Source organism: Sphaerodactylus townsendi, linkage group LG04 (assembly GCF_021028975.2).
Source record: "Sphaerodactylus townsendi isolate TG3544 linkage group LG04, MPM_Stown_v2.3, whole genome shotgun sequence".
Lineage (NCBI taxonomy): Eukaryota > Metazoa > Chordata > Lepidosauria > Squamata > Sphaerodactylidae > Sphaerodactylus > Sphaerodactylus townsendi.
Window position 1 is genome coordinate 135,467,996 of NC_059428.1, and position 14,851 is coordinate 135,482,846.

Here is a 14,851-nt window from a genome sequence, read left to right on the forward strand (position 1 = left end):
CTATATTTCCTTAATCCTTTTGGAAAATGCAATAAAAATATTCCAAAAAAATATGGGTAATCTAAAAGTACTGGATCCCAAAATATGGTCTGGACCACCATCTCTCATACATCCCCACATTCAGAGGACTCTACCCTCCAAATGGACCTAGGGGAATAAGGGGTGGCAGATGCCCCAGATGGCATTCTGAATATTCACAGATGTGATAAACTAGAAATGAGGAGACGAGTCATAAGAGGGGATGCTTGTGGCGGGACAAGATAAGACTGCTGGATGACTAGGCCGAAGGGCAAGGCTTGTATCATATTGAGCATGCTTAATAGGCTAATACATATTAACTTCTCCTCCTGCTCTGACAACAAACTGTATTATAATGAACATACAGGAAGAATATGGGAGGGGGCAACATATCAAGGAGGAACACGTAAACAGGTGGACTGGAAAGCTGTGACTCTAAGTGCCCTTAGCCAATAGGGGAACAGAGAGGGTGTGGCGAATTCAGAAAAGGGATAAACATGCCATGGATATACTGTTTCGGCAGAGTCTGCTTATGTGGGGATGGCTCCCCTTTCTTTGCAAATAAAGCTACTTATATCTCTCTTCTGTTGGCTTGATATTTGGTAAAGAAATATTGGGCACCACACAGGGAGGAGTTTTGGGGCTGGGCACCATTAACAGGTTAGAATGCATCACCTACTCCTGTTTCCTGGCCCCCTCTACCTTGTGCTCTGCTGAGGCACTGCAAACCGTGGAGCTGTCTCGGACAGAGGCAAAGAGGATGGCCTCTTCTCCACACACACACACCCCGCACTGCTTTAAAACTGCTTTAACACACACACACCCCGCCGCCGGCGCCCTCTGCAGCCCAGCTTCTGTCCACCCCAGGGGAGAGCAGCAGCCAGCCTCCAGGGACATGCTTTTAAAACCATGGAGACAGAGGGGTCATGCCCCCTGAGTCTGCCCACCCACCCAGGGGCAAGGCCATGCCCCCCTCCCGCCTCCAGGGTTCCTTTTAAAGCCATATAGCACATCTACGTGACTGAAAGGCCTGGGGACATGGGCCATCCTTTTCTCCACCACTGTCTTCAACATTGCCTAGTAATGGTTGTTTCCACCAAGTCTTTTCCAGTGACTAAAGCAAAGTACCTTCTTCGGTCAATTAGCCAATTTAGTTTCTAGCAGAATAACCAGATGAAGCTTTTCTTGAGATGCACTTACATCAGCCTGCGGAGGCGCATGAGGGGTGCTTGAGGTTTCCCAGGTCAAATCCACGGGTGCAGTCAGTGGTGGGATTCAGCAGGTTTGCACCACTTCAGCAGAACCAGTTGTTAAAATGGTGCTTGTAAACAACCAGCTGTTAAATTATTTGAATCCCACCACTGGGTGCAATCCATAAAACAAACGTCCAGCCACAAGCTTGGCAGAAAAGCTTCCTCCTTGGGTTGAGGGAATATTCAAACACTGCAGACAGATAAAATAATTGTCCAAGGCTTTCACAGCCGGAATCACTGGGGTGCTGTGTGGTTCCCAGGCTGTATGGCCGTGTTTTAGCACACAGCACCTCAGATAAAATTGTTACAAGTGCAATAATTCATTCAGGCCAACATAATTTCTTCCAATTATGTAAAAACGGTGTCGATTATATTCGTGTGAAGAACAAATATGGACAAGGGCATCATGTTCTACTTTTGTGGGCCCCGCTTGAAGAAAACGTCAAGGCGGCCCTGCGGGGTAGTCTCAGGATGAACTGTTTCTCCAGATGTTCAGACCCGCGCCCAGAGATCTGCCGGATTGCGGCCCGGGTGCTCCTCCAGGCCTTTCCCGGGTTCCCGCGGACGGGCGCCGGGGCGCTCGACAGCTCCTCACCCCACCCGGCCCCGCCCCGCCGCCGCCTGCTCGGGTCCCAGGAGGCGCCCCGCGGCGCGGCCTTGTTCTCTCGCCCGAGCGCCGCCTTTTCCCGGCCAGCCATCTAATCCTCATTAAAGCGCTATTACGCGCCAGGGCGCAGCGGCCACGGAGCGGCTAATCCCCCTCGGCGGCCTGAGAACGGCGCGGCCATTGTGCGCCCCCTCTCGCCCCCCGGGGGCCCCTAATCCCTCACGTGACGGCCGAGGGGGCCGCACGCGAGGCAGCACAAAGGCGCCATTCAGGGCTGGCCATTGTGCCGCCTTCGGGGCCCGCTAAGCCGCCGCGCTCGGCTGTCGGGGCGCGCACAAAGGCCTCGAGGTGGGGGTGGGGGGCGCCTCCCTCCCCCCTCCACCCTCACCCCGGCAGCCCAGCCCGCGGCGCGCCCCATTCGCGTGCCGTCGCAGCAGCGCCCGGGGCCCTGGACGGCACGCGAGTGAAGCGCGCGAATTTGGCTGCCGGAGCGGGGCCGCTCGCTGGCCAGGAGCCCAGCGGAAAGGGGCGCGCGCGAATGGGGGGCGGGGGGGGCGCAAAGCCCAGTGGCGCTGCCGCTCGGTCGCTTCCTTCCCGCAGTGTTCGTCTTTCTGTCTCCTTTCTTGCTTTCCTTCTTCTCTTCCATCCACCCTTCCTTTCTGTATTCCTTCTTTTCTTCAATCCTTCTTTTTTTTGCTTCCTTCCTTTGTTTTTCTTCCTTCCCTCCTTCACCTATTTTTCCTTCCTTCACACATCTTCTGTCCAGCGTTCAGTCAACACAACTGGGGGGCTTGGCACCCACCCCGGACTCTGGCAGTGGAGTCCAAGGCCACAATTTCAGTGCTTGCCCCAGGCACCATTTTCTGTAGCTGCCCCCATGATTGGCACACCCCAGATTCCCGCATGGCGAGTGAATTCCTGTCTTTGGCCATGCCTGGACACTGAGCCTTTCTGGGTCAGCCATTCTCCAGCTCCCTAGCTAGCCTCCCTCCAAGGAGCTCCTCAGGGCATGGGGAATCCTGCTCCCCAGGTTTGTTTGACCCTCAGACAGGCCAGTGGGGTAACCCAGGTCTACCCTCAACCACACGCAGGGGAGTCTAGAAAAGCAGTACCCAATGTGGTGCCCAAGGGCACCATGATGCCCACTGAGACCACTCTTGGCCCTCACCAGGTGTTTTTTGGCAAGCGGGGGAGGAGGCTCTGATTGGCCACTGGAGACCTGAGTGGCTGCACAGGTCAAAATAAAGTTTTGCCAGCTGCTGCTGTCACGTGGATGGTTTTATTCTCTTTCCTGCTGTATTTTTTTATTACCCCATCCCCCTTCTCCACACTTGGGCTTTCTCCATGTGTGTGTATCTGTGCATGTGGTTCCACCTCTCACGGTGGCTGTTTTGGGGTTTAAATTCCAAGAGTACACACAGGCTGATAACAGTTGGGGGACCCCAGTCAAGAGTGCCATGCTGTGATTTACTTGGGTGTAAGCCCCGGTGTGAGATCTCACAGAAATAGGATTGCTACCTCTAGGGTGGGGAAGTTCTGAAGATTGTGTGGGCTTTGAGGACCTCCCCAGGGCACAGTGCCGTAGAATCCACCTTGCAACACTGCTGTTTTGCTCCATAGTCAAAAGTTTTGGAACGCTCAGATATTTCCAGGTTCAACCTGGAGGCTAGCAACCCTAAAATCACCCTCATCAGCTACAGGCGCCCTTGAACCTCCTTTCTAGCTGGACACGTCACCCCATTTATTCCTCCACCAACGCCAAACCCCACCCACACTTTGGAACGACTCACCCTCCAATCCACAAAACAGTTAACCTGGACGGTTTGCATTTGAGGCGCCGCAATCCCCCACAGGGCTCCACTGAAGTCAGTTGGCTTGGAGGGGAGGGGGAATCATCTTAGGACGACACTGTTAATTTTTTTTTAACCCAAAAGAGTAAAAGGGATGTCTGGGGCAGCCGGTAGTGTTTCCAAAGCAGTTTTTACCAGAATCGAGCCAATTTAGTCCTGTCTTTCAGACCTGCACCCCAAGAACTCCCAACATGACTAAGGACGTTCCAATCTGTTCAGGTTTAATTTGCTAGCATCTCAGGGGGGTTCCGCTGCATTTAAATTGAATGATTACCCTTGCTTTTTCAGTCTTATCTAGTCCTGCATACCCAGTCTGTAAAAAGAATGGCTGCTAGCTTAACAGGGAACTCCGGGACTTAATTTGAAGTGAAGACGCCTAGAGACTGGCTGCCAATTGTCCAGCCAGAAAAATTGGGCGGTGTGCAGCTGATGGCAAAGGCCTCCAAGCCTTCGTGACAAATGCCTCTGCGGATGATGCCTGTCAGTGCCAATAGACATCCCTGGCCAAGGCTGCTGGCTGCGCAGCCCAGCAGAATTGGGACCTTGTTCTTTAAGCCCAGATGCCCTGACCCAGCTGGCTGGCTTCTACTCTGTGCCGTGCTGCCTCTTGGCTTTTCAATAACATTTACAAATCAGGCATTGGGTGAGATCGGCCACAAGAACTACCAAGACTGATCTCAGGTTAAGAGCCGCTGTTCTGCTCTAGGGCAGGGTCCCCAACGATGGTGCCCACCGACATCTTTTCTGGTGCCCACCTGTGTTTTTAGAAAGGGGGTGGAGCTAGGTGGGGCTGCTGCCCAGCAGGGTTTCTGATTGGTCACCAGGAATCTGAATAGCTAGGCAGGTTTAAATAATGTTGTCAGAGTTGCTATCTCATCTCACTCCCCGTCATTGTGTGGTTGGCTTTGCCTCCTAGAACTGACCCTTTGAGATTGTGCCCAGAGGGTCCAAAAGGTCTGGAACCCATGGGTTAGAGATCCTCTGGATTTGCAGGCTCCAATCCAACATCCTTGTTTTATCTCCTTCCTTTCAGCAACAAAACTCTTTCTTCAACCATATGAAAATGCAGAACACTGTGAGAGGGGGGTCTAGTGTGAAATGTTGTGATTGAAGCACTCAGTAACCCTTTAGTAACCTGCTCTTTCAGCCAACAAGGAAGTAGGCCCTGTGCCCCACTCTTCTTTTTCAATTCTGGGATAAGTTGACAGTTTACACAACAGTGGGCAGACAACTGGACCTGAAGACCTGGGTTAATTTAGGGGTGGCTTCAGACATGATGTGTAGGAAAGATCCCGAGTGCAGGGACTGGAGACAGTTCTACGTTTGTCTGCTGCAGGAAAACTGACCAGGCTTGTTGGCTGCCATTCCTGTTCATGGACAAGATCCCTCTTGGCTGCACAATCAACAGGTGCCTTACATTTTTGTTCTGTTGTAAACCTCATTTGCAATGAGTGGAACCTCATGCGGCTGTTTTATGCAGGGATAAATATATACACACCACAGGGTCCCACAAAATGTGGGAAGTATTAGGTTTGGACAACGAAGTTGCTTTATACAGAAGCAGACGCTTGGTCCCTTTGTCTTGGGCAAATAAAGGTCTTTTTCACATCACCTATAACCTGGTCCTTTCGACTGGAGATGCCGTGGGACCTGGGCGCAAAGCAGAAGTTGTTACCGATCCCCTTCCAGTTACCTGAGAAAAGTACTAAAGCTATTCACTAGTTATGCAGACTTGTTAATGTAGGAACAGGTAGGTCTTTCCCAATTTTTTTGCTCAAAAATCCAAATCCTGTGATTCTTTGAGAGGAGTGGAATGCAATCCATGGCTCTGAGGCAAGCCAATGATTTATGTGCAAATGTTCAGTTGATGAGTGGTGTGAAAGACAAACACCTGAGACCATGAACGGTGCCCACCACCATGTGGAGGCAACAAGGCTCACCTTGGGAGACCACAGCATCCCAATGAGGAAGCATGGGGGGAGGGAGTGATCTTGGGCCTGTCCCTCTCTGCCTAACCTACCTCACAGGGTTATTGTGAGAATAAAAGGAAGGTGTGAAGAACAATGTAAGCAGTTTTGGATGGGTGGGGGGGGAGAGGAAAGGTATAAAATAAGGAAATGAGGTGGACATTCCACTGCAGGGCATGCCGGGGTTTGTGGTGCCCCTGCCCAGTGAGTGACTGCCAACAGGTGGCCCTGGGCCATCTCTCAAAGCAGCTCAGGAATTCTCTCTTACCTGGAAGGAAACCCTATGGAGGGAGACTTGCTTCTGAGAAGGGGGGTGGGGGGTGGCCCTGTTTGAGACTCCTGAGGAAGGAACAGCAGGGTCTGTCATTTTACTTATTTCTAATTTTGACATATAATTTCCCTACTCACCTTAGTGGGGTGGCTCACAACATGCACATCAAAAATATATACTACAAAGTCCCCAAGTACAATTTCTTACCAGTCCGCAATACAATTGGGGGGGGGGGGTCTTGCCATTGTTGCTTCTTTCCACCTCTTTGGAGTGAGGGGAGAGTTTCCATGCCTCCCTGATCCTTCCAACTCAGTGCCCCCTGCCTTGGGGGGGGGATGCTTTTTGTCCCAGCCGCCCCCCTCCCCCAAAGTCTAACTTGACAAAATGACAGCAGGCAGCTGAACCTGGACACTGAGCCTTCAGGCGGGATTCCCGGGTGATTGAGGGGCGGCTCTGGCTGCAGTCATTGTAGCGGGGAACTCAAAGATCCCCCCCCCCCTCCAGCTTGCCTGTCTCCTGGCCCCTTTCCGTTGGCCAGGATCCCTTCTCTTGCAGAGCCTCCTTTCCCATCCTGTCCTTGCGCTGCTGCAGCCCAGGTTCGGGGCGCGGGAGGCGCAGAGAAACCCACGCACAGATCTCAGTGGATGAGGAGGGGGCTGTTGTTCTCCCACCCACCCACCACCGTTCCATGCCAGGTTGCAGATCCCCGCTGTCATGGGGTCGAGTGTGATCCCCTGGGTGGCTGGCGGCGAGGCACTAGGAGGGCAGTCCAGGGGGTGGGGTGGAGGACAGGCGGGGAAGGGCATTCGCCGCCGGACCACCCGGGAACGATTGCGGGAGTCCCCAATTCGGCCCATTCCCGGGGTCCAAAGCCGCAGCAGCCCCTTTTCGCCTCAGACCAGAAAGGCGGTGCGGGTGCCTCCAGCAGCTTTTGATGTTGCACCCTGGGGAGAGGAATTGCCGTCCCCAGCTGGGGAGCTGTCCAAAGGTCCAGCGCCCCCTCCCCAGGACACAAGCGCCCGAGTCACGTCGGGAAGGCACCTGGCCGGCCGGGGTAAAGGTCCGGAGCCGTCCTGGTCATCCAGGGGATGCTGGCGGGGGAGGGGGGCTGAGGGGCGCGATCCACCTGCCGCACCGGCTCCGGACTGGGGCTCGCTACTGTTCATAGGGGAGGCAGCTCAGAGGGTCCCGCCCCCGGTATGGTTTCTCCGCGCGGACCCGCAGCCACAAAGGGGGGCTCCGTCAGGGAGGGGGCGCGGGTAAGGAGGCGACCCCCCCCCCCTGCAGCCAGGCTCTTTGCTCGCCCCGCCAGGCGCCCGGGGAGGGGAGGGGAGGGGGCGCTGCCATTGGCTGATCGCCGCGCAAATTTGCATACCCGCCCCCTATTAAAGCCGGTCCGGAGGCGCCGCTCTGGCTTCGCGGTTGCATCGAGCTGAGCAGAACGCGGCGGCGGCGGCTAGGTGGGAGCCGGCCGACCCGGCGACGGGGCAGCCACCAGCCTCACGCCTGGGCAGCGGACCAGCGGAGCCCCCCGCAGCGGCGGCCGGGAGATGGCCCCCCTCCTGCGGCGGCCGGCGCTGCGGCTGGTGTGGCTGGCGTTGCTGGTGCGCGCCGCCGTCGGGGGCAGGACGCTGCGCTACTCGACGGACGAGGAGCAGCCGCCGGGCACGGTGATCGGCACGCTGGCCGACGACCTGCCCCCGCCGGCGCCGGGCGAGGAGCGGCGCTTCCGCCTGCTGCAGCCCCCGGGCAACGGTTCGGCGGCGGCGCGGGTGGCGGTGCGCGAGCGGGACGGGCAGCTGAGTGTGGGCGAGGCGCCGCTGGACCGGGAGGCGCTGTGCGCGGCGGCCGCGCCGTCGGAGGAGCCGTGCGTGCTGGCCTTCGACGTGGTGAGCCTCGGCGGCAGCGGCGGCACGGGGCAGTACGGCCTGGTGCATGTGGAGCTGGAGGTGCGCGACGTGAACGACCACGCGCCGCGGTTCCCGGCGGCGCTGCTGGCCCTAGAGGTGTCGGAGGCGGCGGCACCGGGCACGCGGCTGCCCCTCGCGCTGGCCCTCGACCCGGACGCCGGTTCCAACGGGGTGCAGAGCTTCGCCGTCTCGCCCAACGCGCACTTCGGCCTGGAGGCGCAGAGCCGCGCCGACGGGCGCAAGGGCGCCGAGCTGGTGCTGCTGAGCGCGCTGGACCGCGAGGCGCAGGCCTCCTTCCGCCTCGAGCTGGTGGCCAAGGACGGCGGTAGCCCCGCTCGCTCGGGCACCGCGGCCGTCAGCGTGCGCGTCCTCGACGCCAACGACCACGCGCCCGCCTTCCCCGGCGGCGCGCTCCGCACCGTCGAGTTACCCGAGGACGCGCCGCCCGGTTGGCCACTTCTGACCCTCGACGCCGCCGACCCGGACGAGGGCGCCAACGGCCAGCTGCTCTACTCGTGGGGCGGCCAGGTCCCCGCCGAGGCGCGCGCCCGCTTCGCCCTCGACCCCCGCACGGGCCGCCTCAGCCTGCGCGCCGCCGTCGACTACGAGCAGCAGCGCGCCTACGAACTCGACGTGCAGGCCCGCGACGCCGGCGCCAGCCCCCTGGCCGCCTCCTGCAAGGTCCTCGTCCGCCTCCTGGACGTGAACGACAACGCGCCCGTCCTGGCCATCAGCCCCCTGGCCGCCCCCGACGGCCCCGCCGGCCCGGCCTGGGTCAGCGAGGCGGCGCCGCCCGGCAGCCTAGTGGCCCTCGTGCGCGCTTCCGACGCCGACGCGGGAGCCAACGGGCAGGTGCGCGTGGCCCTGCTGCCCGAGCCCCACGGCAGCGACGGAGGCGGCGCCCCCTTTGCCCTGCAGCGCGCCTCCGAGGCCAGCTACGCCCTGCTCACCGCCGGGCCCCTGGACCGCGAGCGCACCCCCGAGTACAACCTCACCCTGCTGGCGGAGGACCTGGGCCTGCCCCCCGCCCGCACCCTGCGCCGCCTCACCGTCCGCCTGGCCGACGAGAATGACAACCCGCCCCGCTTCACCCGTCCCCGCGCCGAGGTGGCCCTGCCCGAGAACAACCCACCCGGCGCCTACCTGGCCACCCTGCCCGCCTCGGACCCGGACCTGGGGTCCAACGGCCGCGTGGCCTACCGCCTGCTCGACAGCCGCCATGGCACCACCGACACCTACGTCTCCATCGACCCGGCCACGGGCGCCCTCTATGCCGCCCGCACCTTTGACTACGAGGCCCTGCGCCAGCTGGAGGTGCGCGTCCTGGCCACCGACGGCGGCTCGCCGCCCCTCTCCGCTACTGCCGTGCTCAAGGTGCGGGTGGTGGACCAGAACGACAATGCGCCCGTCCTCACCCAGCCGGCCCCGGCCAACGGCTCCGTGGAGATCCTGGTGTCCAGCAAAGCCCCCCGCGACTCCCTGGTGGCACACATCCAAGCCAAAGATGCTGACGAGGGCGCCAATGCTGAGCTGAGCTTCGCCCTCCTGGACGACGATCCCCGGGCGCCGGACCTCTTCGGCATCAACCAGAAAACAGGCGAGATATTCCTTGCCGGCAGCCTCTCCGAGGAGCACCTGGGCCATGTTTATCAGGCGCTGCTCACGGTGACGGATGGCGGGCAGCCTCCCCTCGCCACCACGGCCACGGTCAGTTTCCTGGTCACGGCTGAGGCGCCTCTCTCCAGCAACCGGGACTCCGTTGCCAAGGCCAGCTCGGGGGAAGGGAAGGCCCTACAGTGGGACGTCCCCTTGATCGTCATCATCGTCCTTGCCGGCAGCTGCACCTTGCTCTTGGGGGCCATCATCACCATAGCCACCACCTGCAACAAGCGCAAGAAGGAGAAGGAGGTGGCCCTGGAGGAGCCCCTGGACAGCTTCCCCCCAGAGACGGGCAGGCAAGAAGGCAGAGGGGGGCTGGTGCCTGCCAGCCCCCCTGCCAGCAGTTTCGAAGTGCATTCCTTCCCCAGCAAGTCTTCCTTCGTGAGCCCGGAGCACTCCCCAGCCAGCGAGGACCTCCCCGCTTCGGAGAACAGCCGAGAGAGCGCCAGCCTCTACGATAGCCACAGCAGACTCCGGGAGCCCAACACAGAGGTACCGGAGACCAGGGGAGAGGGCAGCCGGGGCTATTCCTTTATCAATGGGCACCATTATTACCTGGGACCTGTCAGAATTATGCCGGCCCACGTGGCTTGAAAGTTTGCTGTAGTTAGGGGAACAACTTGGCCAGAGGAAAAGCTTCACTTGCAGTCAGTCTATCAGTTTCATTAGCGTTTTGGATCAGCCAGCAGTAAATGTGTATTTACATTATGAAAAAGTCGCAGCCTCTTTAATTTAAATATCAGTCAGTTTTACTAGGAAGAGGTCTGCTTTGTGGGGCTGGTATTTGGTAAAGGAACCGGGTGTTAAAAAATCTTTGCTCTTCCAGCTGAACCAAAGGCTGCTTTTACTAACATGGCTTGTCCCCCCCCCTCCCCCTTCCCTCCTCTTTCTGCTTCCAGTCCTATGCCTCTACCCCCAGCTACAGCAAAGAGCCAGGCCCACCCCCAGCAGCCATCTGGAAGGGCCACTCCTTCAATACCATCTCCGGCCGAGAGGTGGAGTTCAGTGGCAAAGACAGCGGGAAAGGGGACAGCGACTTCAACGACAGCGACTCCGATATCAGCGGAGATGCGCTAAAGAAGGACCTCATCTCGCACATGCAGAACGGTAAGGCTGCTGCAGCACATCATTCAAAGGGAGGGGAAATGTCCAAACTCGTGGGTGCCAGACACGCAGAGCTGATCATCATGGATTGTGGCCACCCAGAGATTCTCAAGTGGCAACTGCAGGTGGATGTGAAACTCAAGACACAAGCAGGGGTGCCGTCCTGCATCACCTGAATGGCAAGAAACAGATTTTATTTTGTGATCTTCCTAGAATGCTGTTTTGCCAAGGAACTTGCAGTGTTCTTCTCACCCAGTTCTTTGAGGTAGGGAAGCCTGATCAAAGAATTCCAGGCATCCTTAACAGCTGGGTGAGGGCTTCAGCCGTGTTTTTTTGTAGTACAAGGCTGATGTGCACACACACACACACACCTGTCCTGGAGTCTTCCTTCATCTACTAACTGTCCAGAGAGGATGTGTAAGAATTGTTGACAGATTAGGAAACTAGGATTTGTACTGCTTTTGTGTAGGGCACAGGTGTCAAACTTGCGGCCCTCCAGATGTTATGGACTACAGTTCCCATCATCCCCTGCCAGCATCATGCTGGCAGGGGATGATGGGAACTGTAGTCCATAACATATGGAGGGCCGCAAGTTTGACACCTTTGGTGTAGGGGATACACAGCCCTATGAACAGCTAAATTCTAGTCCATGGGTGTCCAACTCTGGCACCACAGATGTTCATGGACTATGATTCCCATGCTGGCAGGGACCGATGGGAGTCGCAGTCCATCAACATCTGGGGCGCCAGAGTTGGACACCCCTGGACTAGTCTGATAGCAGCTTACAGACCAAAAAGATTTTCATGGTATCAAGCTGATTGCTGTGTGCGCAATCCAGAGCGCCTTCATTGCAGCACACACACACCTTTTTTTACTGAGATCCCAGGGATTCTCCTTCAATCAAATGAAGGGAGTTTTGATTTTTTTAAAGCCCGTATCCTGAACATTGTGTTAGTCTCTGTGGTGGTGCTGGGCTTGAATGTAGAAAAGCAGGGCGGCTGCTCTCTGAAACTGGGCCCCTGTGAGCCAGTGCCGTTTGGACTTGGACCAAAGAGTGCAGATTTCAGAGCTGAGAGACAAAAGGGGTGAGCTTGGGTTGGATGCCACCTTTCAGGGATGTTGTGAGAATAAATTGGTAGGGAGGGTATATGTATGCCACGGGTGGAACTTGATTGTTGATATTGATAACATCCCTAGAAGTCAGAGCCTAAAAGAGATATTAAATCTAATAAAATAAAAAGCGAAGGTGGATTTACGTTCAGAAGGTGGGCCAGTCACTTCTGTAAATGCCCCTGAATATCTCCTTCATCCTCCTTCTCCTGTGCACCTGCGTACCTGAACAATGAGGTCCAGCCTCCAATCCTTTGTCTTTATAAGAGATTGGAGTAAAACTACATATTAATAATGTGTGGGTTAAGTGCTGTCAAATTGTTCCTGACTCACAGCGACCCCATGAATCAACGTTCTCCTTTAGCAGCATGGTTCAGAGGAGTCTTATTTTTTTCCTGTCGGCTATCTTCATTGCTCCATTTTCACACCCGTGTAGCAATGGGGAAAACTGTGGCATGAATTAACCTGAATTTGGTTGCTGGTGATTCATCTTTTCTAGCTCCTTCATGCCTATTTAGAGTAACTGCCTTTTTTGGATTTGTGCAGATAGAATTCCAGGCTGCGTGCCCTCTGCATCTTGGTGTATAATATCATTGAAAACCTTGCAAAATGGGGAAGCAGTGTTTTCTGGGGCATGTACTTCTGTCTAAGCTAACACAATATGGGAAGGAAGCCCAGCTAAAAGTGACAGCCAGTGGGGCATGATTTGTGCATGTTCTTTGGGAGGTCTGGGGGAGTCTTCAAAGGTGACTGAGGTGTTTGAGTAGGACTACTATGCCGTGGGCATTTGGCAGATTCACCACTAGATGGCAGTCAGGCTGACTGGGCAGTGGAGTTTCAGAACCTTCACAAATATGGTCAGTGCAAAATTAAGGCACGATGTTATGCGGCAACGGAGGCATCTGAAGCAGAGTTGCGTTCTTCTGTCAGTGGGCTTAAAAGGATACAGAAAGGTTCTACGTGTAGCAGCACAGCAAAGCAATGAGATGCAAGATAGAACTGATCTGCCTGTTGTCCCTGTTCCAGATGTAGTTCTGACTAGGAGTAAATTCCACTATCTGCCCCAAAGACTGCAAGCTCAGTGGCCGTTTAATCCCAATTTGGGCGGGGTGGTGGTGGTGGAGGAGGGGGTCTTTACAGTCATGGCTCCCCAGCATAGTTTGACCCTTAGCCATGTGAACGTTCCCTTCCCCAAACGCCCCCAGTCTGCTGCTCCCCTGTAAACCTGATAAGCAGGGCGGTGATGGCCAACCCATTTCTCTGTTTGCATCTTTCAGGGCTGTGGGCTTGCACTGCAGAATGCAAGATCCTGGGCCATTCGGATCGGTGCTGGAGCCCATCCTGCGGCCGCTCCAACCCTCACCCTTCACCCCATCCCAAGGCTCAGCTGTCAACTTTCTGCAAGAGTACCTCGCTGCCCAGAGACTCGCTCCGCCGGGACCACTTCTACCAGGCGCAGCTGCCCAAGACGGTGGGCCTGCAGAGCGTCTACGAGAAAGTTCTGCACAGGGATTTTGAGAGGACAATCACGCTGCGGTCCCCTCCTCACCCGGGGCGGCTACCGGACCTCCAGGAGATCTCTGTGCCCTTATTCCAGGCTTCTCCGGTGCGCTTTTTAGGACCTCCATCCGATTCTACTCAAAAAGTTTGAACAGCTGCTCGGCGTTTATCTTGAGCTGAAGCTCACAAGCGCCAGACCACTGGCATCATTTCAGGAGACGGTGTCGCACCCAGAACTCGGATTTTCAAAGTCACACGTCTGCCTGGGCTGTTGGATCTTTCCTGCATTGCAGGCTGGCTGGTCAGGACAGGACTTCTGAGCATGTGCAAAGTGTTTCTTCTGCAGCTCAGTGGCCCCAGCTATCTCCTTCAGGTTTTTGAGAGTCCAAGGGGAAGTTGTATCCCATCACCTCTCTTGAGAAAAGTGAAACTCTGCTCCTGTCACTTCCACCTCCCGCTGTCGCATGCCCCCTTCACGGTCCACACTGCAAGCCAGGCTGTTTCCAAGCATTTTTAAGTTGAGCAGGTCCAGTGATGTATAGAAGAATTTTTAAAAATGTGCCTTAATATACGTATGCACACACATTTTGACTTCTGTAGTTTCAGTTGGGTAGCCATGTTGGTCTGAAACAGCAGAAAAAAAGGTATCGTCCAGCGGCACCATTGAGACCCACAAAGGTTTATTCTTGGTATCGTTTATTCTTGCATGCACATGGAAGCTTATACCTAGAATAAAACTTCGTTGGCCTTAAAGGGCCACTGGACTCAAACCTTTTTCATTCATTTGCGTGTGTGCGTATATGTATATGATGTGTGTGTGTGTGGTTGGGAAAGATTCCCAATTAAGTTGGTACTGTTTGGTATTTGCAAACAAAAAAACCTCTTTGTAGTTAATGTAATTTTTATGAAATGTGGAGTATTTAATTTTTTTCCCTCAACGTTGCTCTTTTGTTTCAACCATAAGCCATCTTCTTATGTAAGTTTTGTTTTTAAAAATCTGTATATTATGTAATGTAAAGTTTGTACATAAGGGAAATTTCATTCTATTTTTATATAAGAAAACTTGGGGAACAAAACCAGTCATTCGTACTAAAGCAACAGTCTGAAAGACTCACACAAAAGGAAAGAAGAAAGGCAGACTGTATATAAAGGAACTGAAGGAACCGTCTTTTGCATCATTGAATGAGAAGTTAGTTTAATTGCAAGTTGACGTATTGGAAGGCCTACCTGGCCAAGTGTGACTGGTGTTTTTAGAATCCATGATCTGTTTCCAACGCAATGTGATTTAATGATTCTGTGTCACTTATATACACCCTAATAAAGGACGTCCTGTGTGTTTGGAGGGGTTCTTGTGAGTCATTTGTTTAGCAGGACTGCAGGTGAAGCAACAGATAACTGGTTGCCAAATCCGGCAAATAGTAAGGTTTGGCAGTGTTTTGCTGCAACCACTCTGCTTCCAAACCCTTCTCCCAGCCATTTGGCACACCAGGCAAAGCAAACCTTAGATTTCCTTTTTCAGTGCAAGGAACGGAGGCTGGGTCCAGAGTCCCCTCCTGGGGTGGTGTGCCGTGTAACAGCCCCGAGTCACAGACTCTCAACTCC

At 55.5% G+C, this 14,851-nt stretch overlaps 1 protein-coding gene across 1 annotated transcript; it reads left to right on the forward strand.

Annotated features, from left to right (window-relative positions):
• The first annotated feature begins 7,365 nt into the window (after window positions 1-7,365).
• PCDH8 (protocadherin 8) lies at window positions 7,366-14,591 on the forward strand. The gene is made up of 3 exons (XM_048494693.1): window positions 7,366-10,027; window positions 10,435-10,642; window positions 13,027-14,591. The coding sequence occupies exons 1-3, from the start codon at window positions 7,517-7,519 to the stop codon at window positions 13,398-13,400; spliced, it is 3,093 nt and encodes a 1,030-aa protein (XP_048350650.1). The 5' UTR covers window positions 7,366-7,516; the 3' UTR covers window positions 13,401-14,591.
• The last annotated feature ends 260 nt before the right edge of the window (window positions 14,592-14,851 follow it).